At 40.2% G+C, this 24,035-nt stretch overlaps 1 protein-coding gene across 1 annotated transcript in view; it reads left to right on the forward strand.

Moving 5' to 3' along the window:
* The window catches only part of LOC126297690 (protein MON2 homolog), a 224,139-nt gene that overhangs the window by 43,909 nt on the left and 156,195 nt on the right, over nucleotides 1-24,035 (forward strand). The window contains exons 3-8 of the mRNA XM_049988806.1: nucleotides 1,817-1,999; nucleotides 4,257-4,499; nucleotides 5,766-5,891; nucleotides 7,823-8,020; nucleotides 16,062-16,317; nucleotides 23,738-23,891. Coding sequence (XP_049844763.1) covers nucleotides 1,817-1,999; nucleotides 4,257-4,499; nucleotides 5,766-5,891; nucleotides 7,823-8,020; nucleotides 16,062-16,317; nucleotides 23,738-23,891 — 1,160 coding nt within the window. The remainder of the gene's footprint in view (nucleotides 1-1,816; nucleotides 2,000-4,256; nucleotides 4,500-5,765; nucleotides 5,892-7,822; nucleotides 8,021-16,061; nucleotides 16,318-23,737; nucleotides 23,892-24,035) is intronic.

Raw genomic sequence — 24,035 nt, forward strand, 5'->3', positions numbered from 1 at the left:
TGATTGGGAATGGGGTGTCTCACGCTATATGCTAGGTCAGGCAGTCCCCAACCCTACCTTCTTGACCAGGCTACTGTTTCATCCCTCTTTTATTCTGTTTTAATCGTTTTCAGATTTGATTTGCCTCCTTTCTGCTGCACTCAGTTTTCTGTTCTGGGTGTCACACTTTGTTGAATAATGGGTGCTCTTGCAGTAATGGCTCAGGGGTGGGACAGCTGTGGGTGGGACGTTTCTTGTCGCATGCAGAGCCCTGGAGATGCCCACCTGCCGACTTCGCTATCTCCTTAATCTTGTTTTTATTTTTTATGGTACAAAAGATGTCTAGACTATTACATTTTCTGGTGTCTAACTTGTACTGTTATGAATCTTCCGACTAGATAAGAAAACATATTGGTGGACATCTCTACTCCTGGATGCCTCATCTCTTTGATAGAGAGACTGATGACTTCATTGTTTGGTCCCTTACCTACCGCCCCCCCCTTCCCCCCCCCCCCCCCCCCCCCCCCGCCCCCAAGAAAAAGGTCAACCAACCACAACTATTATTGAACTTGGAGGCATTATAAAATAAAAAGAAGTAAAGAAGAATGCAATGCCCTCCCGCATGACTATGCGTAGACTTGGGCATTGCTGAGGCAGCACTTAACATTATCGGCAATGTGGAGGAATGTAGCAACAATATGTGTAGTTGGTATATTGTAGTTGAAAGACCTTGAGTTCTTCCAAGGCAACCAATAACAGACGACATACAATGAGCTGAAAGTTATTTACTTAAACTTTAATTAAATTCCTTTGTTACATTGTTTTATTTAATTATATTTTCAACTTCATGTTTTATTTCTACATGATATATTAACAATAGTTGCTGTTAATGTACTTTATGATTATGCGAAGTGTTCCACAGGTGTCTAGGGATTGCAGAGGGGACTTGGTTGATTAGATTTTGATAAGAAACTCATCTCTGGAAATGTACCATATGGCTGTAAAATACATTTGAAAGTCTTTAAATATCCCTTTTGATGGATACATGAAGACAATGGTTCCAATCCACATCTGACTGTCCTGATTTAGGTTTTCTGTGACTCCCCAAAAACTGCGGTTTGTGTCGGGATGGTTCCTTTCACAGGGTGTGGCTGATTTTCTTCCCCAGCTTTGAATCAGGATGAGCTAGTGCTTTGTTTCTAATTACTTCAGTGTCAATGAGAGCTCTAATTGTTCTTATCCCTTCATTATATCTTCTGGGTGCATTGCATGAAGCAGGATACTTCAAAGTGATCTGATCTTCACATTTATTTTATATCGAAACTGAATATTTCTGGATATGGATTTATTATCAAAGCTTTATCAATAAAGCCCCTCTACGACACCCAGATGCCTGCAACTGGAATTGTGAAACACACTGTATATGTAGTATAATGCATTGTATTTTATCATTGTTGATGAATATGTACAAACTGTTTAGAGTTTCTTGACAACAGATATAAAAAAAAATTGAATTGAATTGAACTGAACTCCTATTACTTTGTCTTGAATCTCTGAAGGTTTCTTGACCTCAAAACTCAAAATCGGATTACACCACCCTCTTCTTTCCTTGTACATTTTTACTCATCTTACTACAACTGTTGACTTCACACTTCCCATCAAACCCTCCAATCTGGTATTTAAAGCTGTAGACCATTCACAGCTTCTTTTACACATAGCTCACCTGTGTATTTCTGTGCCTAAAGTAAGGTTTTTTGTTTTCATTTTGACTCTGTCTTCTTTATGGCATTAGAGAATTACATTCTGTCATATCTACATCAATGTTACTTTATTACAGTTATGCCTGGGAATAATGCAGCGGCTAATGACTCAGCAGGCTGTTGATCAAAAAGGAGCAAGATACATAACTGATACTCTTTGGATGCTAATGGAATCTGGGACTGAGGAGGTTAAGGTCTTGCAGAGTGTCACTTTGCTGTTGACTACAAATACTGTTGTACATGGTGACACACTTGCAAGGGTAAGAATTAATGTGAATGTTATCTGGAACATATGTCTACAATTATGTATAAAGTACCTAGAAATGAGAAAAATGAGGCTTCAGCAGACATCATGCAGTATTCATTGCTAAATTTTTACTACATACCATTATTTACTGTCTCTTTCTCAATATAATGCCCAGTATACTCTCTATGGTGTGTGTGTGTGGGGGGCGGGGGGGGGAGGGGGGCGATGTCTATGTGTGCAGGGGAGAGAGAGAGAGAGAGAGAGAGAGAGAGAGAGAGAGAGAGAGAGAGAGAGAGAGACCAAATGATGAACCTGATAACATTCAAAGTGAGGTGATTCTCACAATAAGAACAGAAGTGCTTAATTGTGTAGCTTATACTTGAAGTACTGCTGTGGTAGAGTTTCACCAATGAACAATATTTTCTGCACCAAGTTCTATGGGCAAACTTTTCTTTGTAGTGGGTACTGTTGTTCACAACTGTTGGCATCTTGCCACTTACCCATTGAACAAATTTAGAGACAAACTGCTAGGATTATAACAGGTTGATATAGCCCACATGAAAGTGTAAAAGAAGTGTTTGGAGAACTTGAATGGCAATTCTTGGACGAAAGACAATGTCATTCTCACCAAACCTTGTTTAAATTTAGAAAACCTGTTTTCAAAGGTGCCATCAATGTATATCTCACATAGGGGTCGTGAGAAAAAGATAATACATATTAGAGCACATACAGAGGAATTTTAGTCTTTTTTTTCCTTGCTCAATTTATGAATGGAAGGAAAAAAACTTGATAATGTTGGTATTATGTACTCAAAGTACTGAATGCTACTGGGCAGCTTAAGACCAAGCATTACACAAAGAGACTAGGCAGCCTTCAGAACATAATTAAAACCACATAATCAGTTCTGAAAGGAATATCAGGATATATGCTGGGTACTCAACATATCACAGTTCTGTTGTGGGGAAAATAATACAACTGGTGGTCTGTCAGACTTGTGCAAATGTGGCTTTCAATCCAACCGCCCTTTTCTCTTCCAAGTGAACAACATAGGAATGGGTTTAAATGTGTCCTTTGGTTCACCTGCAGTACCACACATACAATGCACCACTCTATCACTCTGAAGTTGTCAGAATGGTTTGAGGTGGACTCCATGAGCACATAATTCATGAAGTCATGTGACCTCAATCCTATTAAGCATATCTGAGGAAAATGTGTGTGTCTTGGCTCGATCTCTGACAGACCTCTGTGAGCTTTGGGCATCAAAGTGGCTGTGGATCAGTGCACTTTTGGTGTTTCATAGTGTTAGTCCCCCAATGTGGTGTTGACACATTTAGGGTGAAAGGGAATGCTACCTGGTGACTAAATAGGTATGTCTGATTCAATTGCTCATGAGTGTACATATAAAAGTAAATAAAATGAACCTTTGCAGGATAGCAGAAAGGAAGGATTGACTTAATTTAAAAAAAAAAAAAATTAGGGCCTAATTTGGCCAGAAAATTGATTTGAGCCAGGGGCATTTTCTTTAGCTGATAAACTTCTTAACACTGGGTTGTTATGTCAACAGTGTTAGAGTATGTACTGATGGATGTTACAGTAAATGTTAATTCCAGACATGACATACCTTTCCCAAGAACAAATCTTGTAACATAATTGTAAGTTACACTGGAATTTCTTCATGGTAATATGGATTTGAGTAGTCAGGTAATACCATCTGAGTTGTCAGTAGATACCCATTTTGCAGACTATTAATAGCTCCACTGGATCTTTGATATTGCCTCTTGATAGTGCACCATTTGATTGCAAGCGGGGTTCAAAATTAGTCTGTCATTAGTTAGCCTCTGCAACATCCATTTTTTCAGAATTAATAAATATATGGTTAGACTGAGATCTTGGCTGATATGTAAACTCTGTTGTGTTTCAGGACTTCTGTGTTTTAAATCTCTTGGGATGAAAACCAAGATTTCCTCCGACTTGAATGATAACCAAGAACTCAACAAACAATTCAATGCAACTGTTTTTGTAAATGTAACTGAAAAAGTTGTCTTTATTTCTTTTATTTTTATGAAATTTTTGTTTGTGTAAAATTAAAAAAATAACTGTATGAAGTATTTCAATTTTTCTTTGACTTTCTGAGTGAGAGAATTTTATTGTCTGGTGTGGTTGAATTAGGTGCACTGGACTGTACCGTATTACTGTAAATTTGAAAATATTGTGTAGAGGTTGACTGATGTCTCTGTTGCTGAAAATTTTTAAATGTTCTTTCTTTACAGAATTTGGTTCTTTGTTTTCGTTTACATTTTACCAAAGATTCAACAACTATTAATACTGCTGGAGCAACTGTTAGACAATTAGTTTCATTAGTATTTGAAAGAGTTGTCGCCGAAGATGAAGCATACTATGATCGTGACACAGGAGTGCAGAAAGATATTAATTTGGAGGAGCTGAAAGTTCCTAGTAATGTTGCACCTAAAGGTTTAAGACTATGTGCTGCTGATGCATATCTAATGTTTCAGGTTAGTGAGATGTTTCTTCTTATTCCTTTACTTTATGTGCCTTGAGTCTTTTATAGAGCTCATTGTGCAAGATTATACAATTCTTCGATTATTATTATTATTATTATTATTATTATTATTATTATTATTTTAATCTTTTCCATTCTACATCTTTAACAATTACATGCTGACAGATAATCTTGTTTTTATACATTTGGTGCGTGCGTGTGTAAGAATGAGAATGAAGTATTGATGAGGATTTTCCAAAACAGATATTATGGTTACAATGTTTTGTCATCTATTCATGGTGGAAGGGAAATGGCTGGCATGAATTTAGTGGATAGAAAGAACTTCAGCGGGAAACAAAAAGTAAAAAGGAAGTATGAAAACAAGATCATCTGTCAGCATATCACATAACTGTTACATGTGTAGAAGGAAAAGGCTGTCCACAAAACTCCACCTCCAAAATATTTTATCGCCTTACTTTCTGTTTTCCCAATATTTTACTCTTACATTTTTTAGGTTAATATTAGTTCTTGTTGTCTGTAGTGCAGATGAAACTTACAAGCAACATTCAGCTGCTTCTTGCACCCGTGCATGAAATAAAAAGTGGGCAGAATAATTTTATGTGAGTTATTACATAATAAAATGATAATATTTTGTCATAGTGTGCTCACTATAGCCTACATTAACCTATTCAGACCAGTTTTTTTCTGCTGGAAGGAAAATTTTTCTTTATATGGTAATTCTGTTACACAGTTTTGTAATGCCCTTAGATGCAAGATTTATACAAACATGTGTACCCATTTTCAAAACATACTGTGTACACTTGGCTTCATTTTATGGACTGAAATAACTAATTATGAAATATTCTATATTGTAATAAATAGTAAAATGATCAGTCAATAATTACGTGCAGAATAATAATGACAATATTCATTTGTACAGTGGAATATAGTGAACCAACTACATCCGGGTATTCTGGTGTTCATGAACTGCTGCACACTGCTATATTGACTTGCTGATATTTTCATAGTGATGCCCAACAGTTGGCAGCACTTGGGCATGATGAAAAGGTTGAACATTCAGGTTTCCATTGGGGAAAAAATACTTCTGTTGCATCTTAAACACAGTAAAAGTTAATGTACACAATTTTAGCCAGAGGGTCTGAAAGGGTTAATTAAGAATGACATTTTTATAAACTAAATTAGTCATTTATATGCTCTAATCAAATGTATTAAGTCTAAAAATGTAGGTAAAATTGAATTTTCTTTTTGTTTTGATCAGGACCTTGTGCAGCTTGTAAATGCTGATCAACCATATTGGTTAATTGGAATGACTGAGATGACACGCACATTTGGCTTGGAACTGCTGGAGTCAGTTCTGACAAATTTTTCATCTGTATTTTACCAGGTACAATTTGAATATATTAGCACAGACATTGTTTTTTATGCAAAAAAAAGGAAAAAGAAATATTTCAGCAGCTGCTTAGTTTGCTAAATTTAGCTTCATACTGTAAAAGTGATTGGGTTTCAAAATTTTCAAATGATTTTAAACCATGTTCATGGTGCCAATCGCACATTTTATGCCATATAACTTTATTCTCGGTTGCCTGAAAGAGTTAATTTTTAAGTACATCAGTGCTAATACAGAAAGGAACTCTTTTATTCATCACATAATTACCGTCACATAGTCAGTCATACAGTAAGCAGTTACAAAGCTTTCTCTACAGACAGTGCTTCAGAATGCTGAATGTTATTGCACTGCCTAAAACCAAGCATTACACCAAGAGAATAGGCAGCTTTTAGGACAGAATTAAAGTCATATAATCTGTTCTGAAAAGAATATCAGGATAGCTGATCAATATATCCCACTACTACTGTGGAGAAAGTAATACTATTAGTGAGCCACTGGAGTGGTGCAAAATGCTCAATAAACAATTCCTATCAATAGTTGTTACATGCTGTATGGAATCTAACCAATCACCTAAAATATGTCTATTGTCAATCACTTTTAAGAAACTCTATGAATGACATACTTAAGAAAATAGTTTGAAATTGTTTCACATGAAAAGAGAATCTCATTATCAAACTGTTTCATAACCTATATACGTATGAGGGTAATCCCAAAAGTAAGGTCTCTTAGTGTCTTTTAAGTACATAGACCTGTTTATTTCTACAATGGTTTACATCAGTTTACAGCTTGAACACTTAGCTATTTTTCGACACAATCACCATTTCTCTCAATGCATTTTTGTAGACACTGTGGCAGTTTTTGTATGCCCATGTCATACCAGCTTTCCATCGTGCTGTTTAGAAAGTTATGAACTAGTGTGATTGTTGCTTGGTCTCAGGTGTACAGTGGTATGCCCAAGTTTCGTTACCCATGACAATTGAGTCCAGAAAGTTGTCCTGTTTGGGTGCAAGGCGGTGAAGAAATGCACGGGACGAATCAACTCGTTACCATATGTGGTCCTCAGTCAGTATGCGTGGCACCCATCTTGCGCACACCTTCCGGTAGTCCAATGTTTCCATTAAAAATCTGTGAGTGGCGCTTCGGGAAACCTCAAGAACCGACTTGCAGAGATCATCCAGGGCAATCTGTCGATCGTAATGAATGCTTTGCTCAACCTTCAACACTGTCTCCTCAGAAATTGACGGTCTCCCGCTCCCTTGTTCGTCGTGAATTTTGGTCCGACCAGCTGCAAACTCTCTACACCACTTACGAACATCTTTGACATCCATGCATGACTCACCATACACTTCTGTCAATTGCTGATGGATTTCAATTGGTGCACTGCCCTTTGCATTCAAAACCAAATAACTGTGCGCAATTCGCATGTGGCGGTAACATCCAACAGGAGCTCCATTCTCAACAGCTGCCAAGCCAAGACTGAGCGCCTCAGCGTGGCGTGTGCATGTTTACACACAGCGCGTGAAGCACTCTTCATAACAGTGTGACCAACTGCCACACAAATGGAGTTATTTACTTATAAAAAAATAGGAGACTTTACTTTTGGGATTACCCTTGTATATTGTGGTATAGGCTTTTCTTGATTCTTTAATTGTACCCAACTGTGGAAAAAGTACAAACATAATATAATACACAAGTTTGGACTTTATGTAGTTGATCTATAAGGACTATTTGTATTTGAAACTCTGTTTTCAAATTAAATAAATAATAATTGAAGTATTTCATGAATAATAGTTAGTTTGTTTTCTATGAAAATTGTATCTTTCATTGCCCAATGTTGGCAGTGGTGGAGACTCAGACTTCATACACAGAAATGTAGATGTTTCAATTTGCTTACTAACTAATAATTTTGTTCTATTTCTTACTTGCAGCATCCAGAATTCAGTTTCTTGTTAAAGGAAAGAGTGTGTGCATTGGTTATAAAATTGTTTTCCCCAAATATAAAGTATCGAAGTTCTGTACCACAGAGTATACAACAAGCAACTCCATTGGACAAGCCGTATTTTCCAATAAGCATGAGACTGCTAAGGGTAGTTTCTATTCTAATTCAAAAATATCACAGCTTGCTGGTGAGTCTGTCATGAAATAGTATTACGGAGTAATAAAGTTCTTTGTCTTGAATTTAGTTTTTTAAATTTTCGTCATCAAAAGGTAACACCTAGAATCTATTGTTAGGTGATTTCTGTGAAAGTAATCCTGTGCAGTATGCTAATTTAGTACTTTTAATACATAGTGTGACCTTTTATTCCATTCTTAGTCATACACTGTTATGTTTATTTGCCCATTTACATTGCTATTTTTCCCAATGCTGTAGGCAAATATTCTGGAGAGTATATATATCAGGTTGTTGCTATCTCTTGTATGTATGGTATTCTGAACAGTCTACAGTTGCTCACTCTGAGATGCAACAACTGAAGAATGTAAATATCAGATATGTGTTTGACATCCTTCACACTAATTACAGTCAGTTTGATCTACATCTGGATCTAAATCTACATAATCTCACAGAAAGATTTACTGCCATGTAATTTTGCCCCTGGACTTGATAGCTACTTGGATTCGGTTGGGAAGTTAGTCCACAAGGTTGTGCAGGTACATCGCATCCAGATTAAATCACTCGCTGAGGATTTGATCATGCAGTTCCACCAAATTGTGGTGTGCTGATTTATATTCTATGGGATTCAAGTCAGGTGATATTGCAGGCTACTCACGGTATAACAAAGTGGGGGAGTGTTCAGATAACAAGCGACATATTCTTCCAGCCTGATGAACTTTGCGGTTGTTATCTTGAAAAATATGGGCATCAGTAGCATACTGGTCATGCAGATGTTGACTGAAAGGCACCAAGTGATAATTGAGAATTTTTAAATAAACATGCTGGTTCATGTTTGTGGTCACCTCAGTGAGCAGGACCAGTTCATAATAGAAAAAACCTCCGGCTTGCACCTGAGCTTGCACACATTCAGGCTGAATTGCTTCATTTGACCTTCAGTGCACTCAGTGATGTGTGTCTCATTTGAATATAGGTAAAAATGTGATTCATCAGACCAAACTATGTTTTGCCTGTTGGCTACTGTCTATGTTCGATGATTTCTAGCCCATTGAAGATATGCAGCAGTATGTGCTTGTGTGAGCAATGGATTTTTGCGAGGTGACCAATTCCAAATGTTCATTGCATGCAGTTCCTGTTCCAGTGCTCTCTTGCCAACAGGTTGGGATGGAGTTTCATTCAGTGCATGCAAAAATTCATGTTGGATTTGAAAGAAATTTTGATTCACAAGCCATGAAATGCATCTCCACTCCCTCTGTCAGTATCTTTTTCCGATTGCAATTTTGACATCATGTTTTTGACTGTGTGTTACTACACTGCTTCTAGAAACTTGTAACCATCCACAATGAAACACCAACAAACCCAGCAACTTTGGCACACCACATGGCCATGGGCATGTCACCTTTTTGCCACACTGTTGTGTCTTTACATTTGCACATGTTTACGTACAATGTTCGCTTGAAACATAAATGTCTCACTGATTCCCTGTTCCTGATGCTCGTGCGCGCGCGCGCGCGTGTGTGTGTGTGTGTGTGTGTGTGTGTGTGTGTGTGTGTGTGTGTGTGTGTGGGTTGCACACATGTACTGGGTACTGGTGTGACTTGTTTTATCCTCATGAGGTATACAGTGGTGGCAGTCTACATTTTGATATGCTGAATCTAGCAGGTTGTAGAAACAGCCAATATTTATTGAAGTATACCATTGCCAGTTACTTTTTTCACATAAATTTGGAGTTAGATTCCCAGTAGGCCTTGATGAACCTAGTATTTCTGCATCATTTTACAATAAATGCACCAACTCCTGAATCTACTCTCGTTTTCTGACCCCTCCTCTCCCCCCCCCCCCCCTCCCATCCCACCTAAGGCGATTTCACAACTCTTTGGTGAGCATGTGCATAGTGAGCATGTGCCATGCCCTGAGCCATTATGGTATTTCATCTTATGCCATGCTGCATTTTCCCCCCTCCCCTCTGTCCCCTTCACCCTCCCTTCCCCCTTTCCCTCCCTCCTCTTCCTCCCCCTCCGCTTCTCCTCCCCACTCCTACCCACCTACCCCTTCCCGCCCTCTGACCATCCTTCCCCTCTAGGGGCTCCTCCTTTGATGTAGCCTGAGCTTACCCAAGGATTCCAATTTGGGACATTCTTCCACCATCTTAACGTATACCTTATCCTTTTTTTACTAGTCATGTAGGATCCCTGTTACTGGGTTTGAAAGTCCACTTTTCAAAACAAGTCTTACTAGATTTCATACTCAATTTTATTCACCTGATATATACGAGATACATTGAACGTGCACAATACCCAACATAGTAGCCAATCCTTCATAGAGGGATTCATTGAGTACTTGCACAGCTGTAGCCCTTTGACCATGCAGGAATCACACTGTTGGTAGCCATTGCTTTGATGGGGAGAAGCCTCAGCTGGAGTGCCATCAAGGTGAACAACTTGCAGTGAAGAGCTCCAGACTATTCCCATTTGGTGGTCATATGCTCCTAGTAGTCTTATATGGAAGATCAGAAGGTTGCAGAGATGCGACACACAATATCGACACATTTCCTACCTTATCTACACCATGGGAGGAAAATTGATTTACAGAACAAGGAGAACAACCACTCAACAATACTTGGTCTATACCAGAACAGAGGGAGAACCATTTTTCTTTGTAGAACAACTGAAGATAAGTACAGCAAAGTCACCTTAGTAGGAAATGGATCAGTATTAATCAAAACATCATGTCCCACCTAGTTGCCAATCTTACTCTAGTACAACAAGTGTGAAGATATCTCAGTCATAATTGCATCCCAAAAGAGTTTCAACATGGTACAAAGAAAAGTTTTCATTGTGACATTATACTACTTACAGATTGAAAAACAACATGCCAACATGGAAAGATTTGAAGTCTGCTTTGTCTTTCATGTCCAGTGTAGCCAAGGTTTGACAGGTCAGACACTGGAGACTTCATCCTGACTTCTGAAGGTGACATACTCTCAGACAAAGAGAAGGAAATATTCTATTAGCATTACCTCAGATGATATGCACTACCTAATATGCATTGTTTTAAATTTATGAACTGGGATGCATATTTTCACACTGTACAGATGACACAATTTATGGAAACTGTGGTGAACCAGTACTCAAGAACACACTATGTGCAAACCAAACATTTACCTTAACTGTCGAGAACAATATTGTGCTCACTCACCACCTTGCCATGTCTTCAGAGAAGAATGCAAAATATAAGAATTTAAGTCATTTGACCAAAAACCTACTTTGAGGCTCAGAAGTATGAATGCTTGCATCCTGTACAAATGGTCAAAAATTTCAGACAGTTATTAACAAAGGTATCATCTACAGTGAAAAAAGATTGCTCATGCTCCCTCGCTCAGTAATATGCCTGATCAGCCTTCCAAGCACACCCCATAAGGGAAATGAAGTTGTTCCCTCTCTCTTACCCTTCCATATTATCCCTTCTACATCTACCTCAAAGATGTCAACCTTGTCCCCCAAAGCAGAGCAATATCCTTCTCAACAGATCCCTCTTCAGGGAGTGCTGCCTCCCACCCCTACACATACCCTACAGATCAACCTCATCCCAACACCCTGACAATAACTAGTAGCTGAAGGAGGTGTAGGAACTGGGCCATAGGATGGACCATTCATCTTCAGTTCCAGTAAGCCGTCTAGACGTTTCCCAGCTGGAACTAAAATCCTAAAAGGAGGATGAAAGAGGATGTAAACAAGAAACTGTAAGGAAAGACAGACCCAGTAACTCCAGTGGGCCAGGATCCCCATTGTTACCTTCAGAAATTGGGAAAATTGACAACAATCCCCCACAACACACAATATCGGCTCACCTTGATTTGTGACAAAAAATGTTGTTGCTTTTGATTCCCCCCCCCCCCCCCCCCCCCTCCCATCCCCTTCTATGCAGCAATTGTAATGGCTACTTCTGCTATCTCTCTGTTATTAAACACTTAATAGCATTCCACATGTAGGTTGGATAGACATATAGGAAACCAGATCCTCAACAAAATACTATCCTCTTGTGAAATTACAAAGCTTATTATAAAAATTGAGCTGACCCTGGCAGGGCATTGGGTAGAGTTTGTACATTGGTCCACAAAACCAGTTGCTATGAACAGATTCCTCCCAATACTTCACTGAGTCCCTGTGCCTTTATTTTAGCTGTTCTGTAGTTTTAGTTCTGTTTCAATCCCTTGTATAGCACCTTCCACCCTTCTCCATCGTATTAAGGCCTGTGAGATACAGTGATTGTGTGGGCTAATGCAAGTGAGGTGGGACTGAGTGAATGAGTGTCATTTTATAGGTTTCCTCCTCACTGTGAGAGATCGATTTTAGTCATTTGAATCGCATTTGTTTCTTGCAAAGGCCACATATAAATTTCATGCAAAGAACAACTAATTCGTTGCGGCCAATAGAAGACACTGATTCCAGTCACTTCATTTCCATGCAGTGGAGCTTTTAGCATCAATTTTTGCTTCTGTTCTTCCTCATAATAATATTGTGAAGTAGTAATTATTCTTATGAGGAAACAGTCACTTACCTGCTGACCACATTTTCGATAAAGTGGAGACACTTCTACGAAACAGGACAACAGTTGTAACAAACGAGGAATATAATGAGATCGGCCAGTCAGTGGGTGAAGTAAGAAACATTGGTGATTATTCGACTGCCTGTTTAAAATCCATCCTCTTTAAACTACACATGACCTTCCTGAATTATCTCTCGCAATCATTCTCACAAAAACTTAGAGTAACTTTACCCACATCTTTGTCTACAGCTCTCCTTCAGCCAAAAAGACGTATCGGACCCATCCATTCTATGAAAACTGTTTTGTTCATTGGTGAACTAGTTACAGAATTTGGAAACCATTTACGCTGATGGTTCAAGTGTGAGTTTTCCAAATGAGTTATGTCTTCACACATACAGGCAACAGTGCACAACACCCCATCATAGAACTAATAACGATTATGTGAGCTCTTAAATACACTCTTAAGATAAAAAACAAGGAGCACCATGAAGGAATTGGCCAAATGGGGCTGAAATCAGTAGAGGTGATGTACATGTACAGACAGACAAAGAAATGATTACAATTTCAGAGAAGTTGAATGATTTATGCAAGAGAAAGGGCTTCACAAATTGAGCAAGGCAATAATGCATTGGTCCACCACTGGTCCTTACACAAGCAGTTATTTGGCTTGTAGGTGGTTGATAGTTGTTGGATGTAGTTGTTAGGGATATTGTGGCAAATTCTGTCAAAATCCTGAGTAGGTGGATGACCCGTACATTATGCTCCAAATGTTTGCAGTTGGGGAGAGATCCACTGACACTGCTGGCCAAGGTAGGATTTACAGGCAATAGCAACTCTCACTGTGTATTGGGGAGCATTATCTTGTTGAAATGTAAGCCCAGGATGGTGTGCCATGGAGAGCAACAAAATGGGGTGTAGATTATCAACAACATACTGCTCTGCTGTTCTTACATACCTGATCCAAAGAAGTCTTTATCTTGTTGTTTGAGTCACTTTCTCCATAAATTCTTTGTCCACCTCATTTTTGAAAAGATGACACCTAGGGCATCCTAAAAGATGGCCAACATGACGTTTCCTGTTGATGCTTGCATTCTGAATTTCCTTTGGACAGGTGAGTTGGTGTGCTTACATGAAATGCTTTCTTTTGGACTCTGGTTCAAAATGGTGTACCCAGGTTTCATTGACTGGAATCTTGTTTTGTTTAGAAAAGGGTCACTATACCTTTCATAACATTCTTTCAAGTTTGTATACTCTTCGATTCTTATTTTCTTGTGTTGTTGCATAAACTCTTTCAGGACACACCTTGCATTTGTTTTGCTGTCTTTGAGCTTGTTACTGATAATGTTATGAACTGTGCCAACACATATTGGAACTGTTTTTACTATATGTTCAACTGTAACATGTCGGTCTTCAGGAATAATGTCATCAGTGTGTGTTTCAAGTTAAAGAGTTGACTCTTCAACTGGCTGGCCAGTATGTTGCTTGTCAGTCACGAGGTTTGACTATTTTTAAATGGTTTTACTGACTTATAAAAACGTTCCTAGTTTGTACAATTTTCAATATACTGTAAAATCATTTAAGAAAATATTTTAGTAATTCTTTCACCTTCAGAAAGCAAAAATCAATCACTGAATGTTGTCCAACTAAAGTGAAAACTTCAAGCGGACACATCATCATTAAATCCAATATTGCAATTGCAAACAAAGCAATTTTTATTTGTCAGCTGTTCTAATGTAGAGTAATGAAAGAACAAAATTGTTCCTACAAACTATTTCATTTGTACATGAATGTCCCTCATATTTCTGTGGACTCATAACCATGCCAGAGTTGCAGGAAATATTGTTTCATGAAGGAGGCTACAAAAAAGGATCCCCAACAATTAAAGACACTGTGCCATGACTTAAGGAGGACCGTATCCCAATAACTTTACAGCATTGTGGAATAGGAAATTGTGTGCTGTTGATACCACCAAAATACTGTCTACCATAAAAGATTCTGTAACTGCAGGGATGTTTTCCTGCTGAACATTCCACGGAGAATCTGGATTTTGTTGCCAACTCTGCTTCACAGCATCAACCATGTTAGACTGACCCATGAATACATTCTTATCTGCTCCACGTAACTGGAGTTTAGTGCCCCTGTAGCAGTGGTGCATATTTTAATAGCATGCCCCCACATTTACCACTATAATGCAAAAACTGACATTAGATGACTCATTACCCTCAATTTTAGCAGCTGATGTCCTAGTTTTACACTTCATCTGACATTGCAGCTGCACATTGTTAGTGGGTTGCCCTGACCCCACCTTTGAATTCAGAATCATTTTATATGTGAATTTATCCCACACCAAAGGATACAATGATCTGCCTCCATAGCCAAGTGATCAGCACATCAGACTCTCGTGTGGAGGACTGGTGCTCAATTCCTGTACTGTCAGGGCTTTCTCCTTGCTGGAAGGACTGGAACATGGTACATTCAGCCTCTTGACGCCATTTGAGGAGCTACTTGTATAAAAAATAATGGCTTGAAGGTGTGGAAAGCTGGCAACGGCTGAGAGTGCAGTTAGCTGACTGCATGACCTCCATACCGCATCCTCACAGTTATACAGAGCGGAGGATGAGACATTGATCGGTAGACATCTCACGGTCTTCAGGGCCTGATAGTGTAGTGTAGCTTTTTTTTAAAATATGCATCATCTGTGATACCACAAAGAAAAACTTTCATTTGGAAGGGTGTATGAGACACTTTATTTAAGCAACATTATCGATTACAGCATATGAAACCACTTCAATTTAAACCACTTGTTCTATTGGGGGTAGGACAAAATACTTCTACTGATGCATTTGTGTCAGCAAAGTTTATCATTCATGCTCGTGTGCACATATGTTGCAAAACATCATGACAAATGAAAAACAGGTGGTTAGCTGTGGTAGTGCAATGCAGGAAAACAAATACTTATAGAGACTTTATAAATTTTGCTGGTGAATTTAATTACCTCACACAAAAGTTGAATCTAGTGTGCTTTTGTAGCAGTTGCTAATTCTAAAGTTACTTAACCGTACAGAAGCTTTACTTAAATCAATTTGCACAAAGTTTTTTGAAGTAATGGTTTATATATTATTCAGAGTATTAGCAAGGATACCACTTTCCATTTTCTGTAGACAGTGTGATGTGACCAGACCATAATAAAACTTGATCCTTTGTGTGAATAAAGATGGCTTGATCTTTCTGAAATCATATTCGGGATAATACTGTCAATATTTATGCTTTCCAAAGAATTTTGCTTTTGTGTGCTCATTTCAAACTGAATGAGAAACAGACTGGGCTCAGAAATTAAAATAAAATACTAACCACTTACGAATGGTTACTGTTTTTCATGTGCTAGCAATGATAAACTAAGACTTTAGTATGAAATTCAAATGTGTTAATCGACGATAGTGATGCATGGATAAATATAGTGCAATCTTTTTATACACTAAAAATTGTAAAAATCTTAACTTTATTTGCAGGTTACAGAATGTGAAATATTCCTATCACTGATTGTAAAATTTCTGGATCCGGATAAACCAGCCTGGCAGCGTTCTCTCGCATTGGAAGTCTTGCATAAAATGACTGTTCAGCCAGAATTACTGAAGTCATTCTGTGAATGTTACGACCTTAAAGCACATGCTACAAATATTTTTCAAGACATTGTTAATTCACTTGGTGCTTATGTCCAGTCACTCTTTGTAAATCCACAGTTAATGGGCCAAGCATCTGTGTCAGGTACGTGCAACACCTATAGCTTTTTGTGTCTGTATTGAAAGTTATTTATAGATGTATTGTACATTTGTTTCTGTAAATCAAGGAAAAACTTACAAAATAACAATCATTCAAAAATTTTGCTTAAGATGAGTTGCAACTTAGAAGAATTGTTGAAAAAAGCATAAATAAAACACAACAGTGTGGTCCAGTCAAGAAATTTAACCCAAAATAGAAGATATTTGAAATGTACAAAATGCATGTGTCGGTTTGGTATAGCACAAGTAACATTAGTACAGTATGTGATTGCTCTAGAGTGAAATATAGCATACACAGTGGTGTGTGATGTCATTAATATTGGTGTCTGTCAGCTCATCTATGAGTGAATGTCATTATCATTGTAAGTCTGCTTTCATCACAGGAACAGTCTGGCATGTACAAATGCGAAAAACTTGCCAACCGTGTGCACCCAATTGTACTCGGCTAGACTGAGATTGGGAGATGAAGCTGGCTACTCCATGCACTGAACTGTCTTGTGTGAAATTTTTGTCCAAGTGGTTAAGTGTTATCTTGCAGGATTATTAAATTCCCATCAGAACGTACATTATCTTACTAGAAAAGTCACTCCGTAGACAAGAATGTAAATGATTAAAGTTGCAGTTCTCTGTGACAGGTAAATGACCACTAGACTGCATTAGTATTTTCCATATTTAATGTTGGTACCAGGACTTGTGTGGTATATAAGAGACATGAACATCATCAGATGTTGAGTGATCACAGTGAAGGACATGGTGGTGCTGTTTACTCATGTGAGACAACATTACCAGCACCCAACGGAGTCTCATTGTGGGTCTTGGTACAGGGAGTGGCCACTGACCCTTAACATAGACAAATGTAATGTATTGCGAATACATAGAAAGGAGGATCCTTTACTGTATGATTACATGATTGCGGAACAAGCACTGGTAGCAGTTACTTCTGTAAAATATCTGGGAGTATGCGTGCGGAACGATTTGAAGTGGAATGATCATATAAAATTAATTGTTGGTACGGCGGGTACCAGGTTGAGATTCATTGGGAGAGTCCTTAGAAAATGTAGTCCATCAACAAAGGAGGTGGCTTACAAAACATTTGTTTGACCAATTCTTGAGTATTGCTCATCAGTGTGGGATCCGTACCAGGTTGGGTTGACGGAGGAGATAGAGAAGATGCAAGAAGAGCGGCGCGTTTTGTCACAGGGCTATTTGGTAACCGTGATAGCGTTACGGAGATGTTTAGCAACCTCAAGTGACAGACTCTGCAAGAGAGGCGCTCTGCATCGCGGTGTAGCTTGCTTGCCAGGTTTCGAGAGGGTGCGTTTCTGGACGAGGTATCGAATATACTGCTTCCCCCAACTTATACCTCCAGAGGAGATCACGAATGTAAAATTAGAGAGATTCGAGTGCGCACGGAGGCTTTCAGACAGTCTTTCTTCCCACGAACCATACGTGACTGGAACAGAAAAGGGAGGTAATGACAGTGGCACGTAAAGTGCCCTCTGCCACACACCGTTGGGTGGCTTGCGGAGTATGAATGTAGATGTAGATGTAGATGTAGATGAATCAGGAGACTGAATTGTGCAATATCCATATTTTTGTGGCCTAGTGTGGGACAGCATGGGAACATGTTGGCGGCATACTTGCCATCGAGATCCAAGTCGACTATTTCCGACTACTGTAAGGGAGAATTGCCGTATTGTATGTAGATCAGACTCATTGTTACCCATTTACATCTGTGCCTACAATCTGAGAAAAAGTAATGGATCCTCGACAATGTTCTCTGTTGTCCCACACTGTCAATCAGAGACTAGCAATAGCCAGACTAGGGAATTATTGTCTCATGGGTAGGCTGCTGTTAAAATCACATCACAAAACAAACAGATGTATTTGGTGTTGTGCTGTGATTGGAAAATATGGACTGTTGATGAACAGCATCATTCAACAATGAATCACAGTTTTGCACTACCCTGCATGACAATTGTCGAGAAGTATGGTGGTGACCTGGAAAGAGGTACCATTTTTCCAGTTTTTTGGAGAGGCACAGTGGTGTTACTCTTGGCATCGTGGTGTGTGGGGATGTTGGGGGTGATGTCAGGTAACGTATGGTAGTGATAGAGGGAACTCTGTGGTACGTTACGGTCATTTTGTATCCTCATGTGTTACATCTCATGCCACAGCATCATTGTGTCACTTTTAAACAGAACAATACTTGTCCACAAGTGACACTTCCCTCTATGAACTATCTGTGTGATGTTAAGGTACTTCTGTGGCTATCAGAATTCCTATATCTGTCCCCGATAAAACAGTGTGGGACTGGCTCAGTGGTCAACAGCAGTCCAGTGTCAGTATCCAGGGTACGAAGGAGTAGTTACAACAGTTGGGGGTCAGAATGCCTCTGCAGGGAATACAAAGGCATTATGACACTTTTCCCAATCGAATAAGTGGTTGCACCCAGGCCAGAAGCAGTGCAACATCATATTCATAAGTGAGCTCTCCCCCTTTTCCCCCCGTTTCTCTCCCCCTTGCCCCCGTTTCTCTCCCCCTTGCCCCCGTTTCTCTCCCCCTTGCCCCCGTTTCTCTCCCCCTTGCCCCCGTTTCTCTCCCCCTTGCCCCCGTTTCTCTCCCCCTTGCCGCCGTTTCTCTCCCCCTTGCCGCCGTTTCTCTCCCCCTTGCCGCCGTTTCTCTCCCCCTTGCCGCCGTTTCTCTCCCCCTTGCCCCCGTTTCTCTCCCCCTTGCCCCCGTTTCTCTCCCCCTTGCCCCCGTTTCTCTCCCCCTTGCCCCCGTTTCTGTCCCCCTTGCCCCCGTTTCTGTCCCCCTTGCCCCCGTTTCTCTCCCCCTTGCCCCCGTTTCTCTCCCCCTTGCCCCCGTTTCTGTCCCCCTTGCCCCCGTTTCTGTCCCCCTTGCCCCCGTTTCTCTCCCCCTTGCCCCCGTTTCTCTCCCCCTTGCCCCCGTTTCTGTCCCCCTTGCCCCCGTTTCTCTCCCCCTTGCCCCCGTTTCTCTCCCCCTTGCCCCCGTTTCTCTCCCCCTTGCCCCCGTTTCTCTCCCCCTTGCCCCCGTTTCTCTCCCCCTTGCCCCCGTTTCTCTCCCCCTTGCCCCCGTTTCTCTCCCCCTTGCCCCCGTTTCTCTCCCCCTTGCCCCCGTTTCTCTCCCCCTTGCCCCCGTTTCTCTCCCCCTTGCCCCCGTTTCTCTCCCCCTTCCCCCCTTTTCTCTCCCTATTTCTGTGGTACATTGTTGGAACACTGCTATGCGGGTTGTGGCAGGTGAGGTGACTGAGAGGAACAAGGAGATAGGAATAGTGAGGGAGGGATGAAGGGAAGAGAAGGTTATGGATAGTGGAGGGCAGTGAGAGGCAGGAGGTGAATGGGAAAGTAGTATGGCACCAGTGAGCAGCAACTGCTGCAGGCAGGGAGAGTTGTGTATGGTCCAAGATGAAGTAGCAGGTTTAGGGAATTGGGGGAGTAGGATAGAACAGAGGAAGAGGGACACTTAAGAACCAATTGTGTTGGTTTAAACTGAGAATATATGGACTGAAGTGGAAGGGAGGGGAGGTGGATGGGTGACTAAGGGATGAGATGGAGGCAGGTGTGATGATGTGTGTAGGACAGTGACTATTGCAGATCGTGCCCAGGGGAATTGCAGCATTGCTGGATGTGTTGTTGGTACAGATCTCATGTACAAAATTTGTATAAACTGGTTTTCGATAGGGGGATGGAGACGTTCCAGATGATGCTGATTGTAAAGCAGTTGAGCATGTTGTGCTAAGCAGAACGCTCTGTCTCTGGGTGCCAACTTTGTACTTGGCCACAGTTTGGTGGTTGGCATTCACTCTGGAAGACAGCTGGTCAGTGGTGATACCCTCTTAGAATGCTATGTAAAATTTTCAGCAGAGTTGATATATGACACTACTGCTTTCACAAGTGGCCCTGGCTCTGACAGGGATGATGTGCTGTAGGTAGAACTGAAATATGATGAGCTTGTTAAGTGCATGTGACAGCTCTAATACGTGAGTCTTTGCTGTGGATGTGGCAAGGGGCTGGGTGGGGTAGTTGTGGGCTAAGGATGCACAATGATATTTTGTGGATTGGGGATGCAGTTAAATACTACTGTGGGGTAGGTGTCAAGGATGGTGGGGAAAGTGTTCCTCCTTTTCAAGGCATGATTAAAGGTAGTCAAGAGCCCTGCTGGAGGATGTGGATAAGTTGTTTCAGTCCGGAGGGGGGTATTGGATAATGCTGGTTACTGGAAGTGGCTGGAGAATTAGAAGCATGTGTGAATATGCCATATAATATCTGTTGGTGGAGTAGGCTGGCAGGTAAAAGGGGGAGCGGGGATAGCAGAGCCTCTTTATGAAAGCCTCAAACAGACCTTCAGCATTTTGGAAAGGGATTGATCATCACTGCAAAATCTTCATTACAGGACAAACTTTTTCATGTTCAGACCACCAACAGTACCTTCATATTGAGAACTGCTATCCTTTCCCCAAGAATTGTTTCCCATTGAGCAAGGGACACACAATTCATTAACTGTTGCAGGACTGGTTTATAAATAGTTATGTGTTGACTATTTATTTTCTGTAGCTACTTATCTTACACTGTTGCTGATGCACATTGGGGATGAGGCACTTTGTCCTTTCTGGTGGGATTCACAGTTGATCACATTCTAATTGCACTACAATTCTTTGTCCTTCACTGATCAATCCTCTGGTAACAGAAGTGAAATCTCAGTAACAGTCTGCAGAATGTCACACTTTGATGTCATGTCAGAACTGATATCGTCAGCATAAAAAGTCAGTGCAATATTAAACTCTGAATGGTCATTTGTTGATAAAGTAAGGCCTTACATGCATAACACCATCTTAAACATGGCAATGAAATACAAACAGCGTACATTTGTGTGTGTTTTATAACTGGTACTGGTATTTTGAAAACCTGATTTTTGTTGTACAGTCTTGACTGTTTATCACTTAATGTGGGAGTGAATCAATTCAATCATCTCCTGGTTTGTGACAGGATGGAAGCCTTAAATCATAGGCCCTGTGGATTCTCATTGAGTGGAGAATTATGTTTTCTCCGTGTATACATTAACCATGCACTACACTCTAGAAGCAACACACAGGATGTTTTATGTTGGAGGACCCTCTCTGTATATCGGATGAACAATAAGGTGCTGTAAACATTACAGGTCAGAAAACTAAAATAGAATCACAGAAGCATTAGGATAAGGTCTCAGAATTACTCATCCATTAATATTAACCCTCTGGACACAAAACTTGGCGCAGAAAGCTGCTGAAACCAGAAATAAACAGAAGAGAAATATTAAATTGTGAATTGAATGTATATAGGACAGGTAGGTTGTATGTACACCAAAGATGTGTGGATGTGTTGTGATGTCTCGTCACTATGTTCCACATACACACGATGGGATTTAAATCAGGAGAGGGGTGAGGATGGGGAACAGGCAAGTCAGTCCATTTGTTTAATATCCTCTTACTTCACAGTGTCTAATAAGGTAATTGCAGTAATACTGTGAGATTATCTGAATGGAGGTAAGTGTCAAAGATGGGCCTAAAATAAAAACAATTGATATTTCAGTCATCCAAGGGAAGGCACCAATCTACTAATTACCATCTGGGATACATACGCATTTAGAACAGGATGCAAATAGAGTAGATGTGTCAGCATTGTATTAAATGTATTTTCCAAAAATTATCTGCAGCAGTTGTTGAAGCAACTCAAGTCCAAAAGAATTGTACTTCCATATCACACACTGTGGTGTAGTGATTGTAGTCGCCAGCTGGTGATGTGCAGTTCAGTGGTTTGATTCCTGCTTTCTGTAGGTTACACTGAAGTCACCATGATGTATGGTGGACCCCTGGACATTACAAAAGGTGGGACATGGTTCTTAATGGGATGTGTGATCACCAGGGATGCTCTGCAGTGTGCTCGCATGTTTGCCACAAGGTTGGTAATGAGTTCTTGTGGTAGGGCATTTCATTCCTCCTCCAGTGCAGTTCGCAACTGCAGGATGACTGTTTGTGTATGTGTTGCGATGTCTTCCACATCACATCCCACAAGCACAATGGGATTTATATAGCGGGCCGGTGGTTGTGATGGAGGGGGAGTGGGGGGGAGGGTGAATTTGCAGGCCAGTCCATTTGTTAAATATTCTCCTGTTTCAAGAGCTTCTCTACCACCTCACTTCAGTGAGGTTGTGCACTGTGATTAATAAAAATGAAATCAGTGCCAAACACAACCCTGAAAAGATACACACAGGGAAGGAGTACAGTGTCACAATAATGTTGACCACAGAGTGATCAAAGACTTGGAGGTTACATGCAAATTTATGCCTCCTTACACTATAACACCTGTCACGCCAAAATAATAATGCTCAATAGTGTACCTGTATGCATTATGTACCTTTATATGATGAGAGAAGTGGGAACACTTAATGTGCCCAGGAACATGTCATGATCATTTTGGTGGTCCATCTTTAGCTTAAGTTCAGTTGTGATTTGGCAATTTACTAACAAACTCTAGTTACAGAAACTAGTCTGTTAACCAATAATCAGAATTTTGTTGATTTGGGGACACACATACGCATAATAATACCAAAAAAGTAAATTTTATGTAACTTCATTACAGACTACTTAAGTTATGACATCTTTTAGACTGCTTGCATCAGTACTCTGAGAACACAAAAGGAAACAGATTTGTAAATGCTACTGTCAGCACAAAAGTGGGATTAAACTACTTGCTAAAAAGGGAACTGAAATATAGACAAATGCATGTCTTGCAAGTATGAATAATCTCTGCCTGCATCTTCTATTTACAATTCTGATCCCTCATGTAAAACATCAAAGCTCTCTGTCTCCAACAGCTTGTGCATCACTTCTAACTTCATACCTACCTGCGAGTGAATTGCAAAGGGCTCTCAGTTTGTAACTCTTTAAATAACTACGAAAGTGAAATGCTCATTAAGTGCAGCCCTCTAGTTACAGAAAAAGGAACTGCTTCCACATTACAACCCAAAGCAGCTTTGGTGGCACACTAAATATCCATGAGGCATCAGGTACTCTCTGACCTGTACAACATAGGGGCACAAACTGGTTCATCAGGTGTGTGCAGGCGCATATGGCATATGGACATGTGTTTCAAATGCTAAAATATTTTCATTTCTAGCCATTCTGAAGTACGTTGCTCTCCTGTTTTGTTTGCTAATTGAACAAAAGAATAGTGACTTAGTTACAGATATGAAAGTTCTCTTCAAATCATGTTGTCATCAATTGTAGAGCTGCAATTATTGATGCCTGATTTAAATTTTTGATGTAACAGACTATGCATGTAATATTTAAATATGTATTGTTACAACAGTGTTAGTTTATTGATATAAGCCTGAACGTTTGGCAGGTGCAGCAGTGCCTGTTGCTCAGGGCCAGCCGCCTGCACTGCTAGCAGGTATGCCAGTGGGACCTGGGGTGTCTCCACAGCCCGGATTCTTCTCTAGAGGAGTATGGCTCCCTGTTGTAGCTACCTTCTCAAGTGGGCAGGCAAGAGCAACATAGTGAGTACTCCAAAGCATGCTGTTTGTTTCTTGTTAGTATCCGTATTTTACCTAACAGTAGACCTGATTGGGGCATTGTTTTTCTAAAGGAAAAAAAATCTGTGTGGATTACTCATACAACCAATTGGTTAACATGTAGCTATA

The sequence above is a fragment of the Schistocerca gregaria genome, chromosome X (genome assembly GCF_023897955.1).
Source record: "Schistocerca gregaria isolate iqSchGreg1 chromosome X, iqSchGreg1.2, whole genome shotgun sequence".
NCBI classification, from domain to species: domain Eukaryota; kingdom Metazoa; phylum Arthropoda; class Insecta; order Orthoptera; family Acrididae; genus Schistocerca; species Schistocerca gregaria.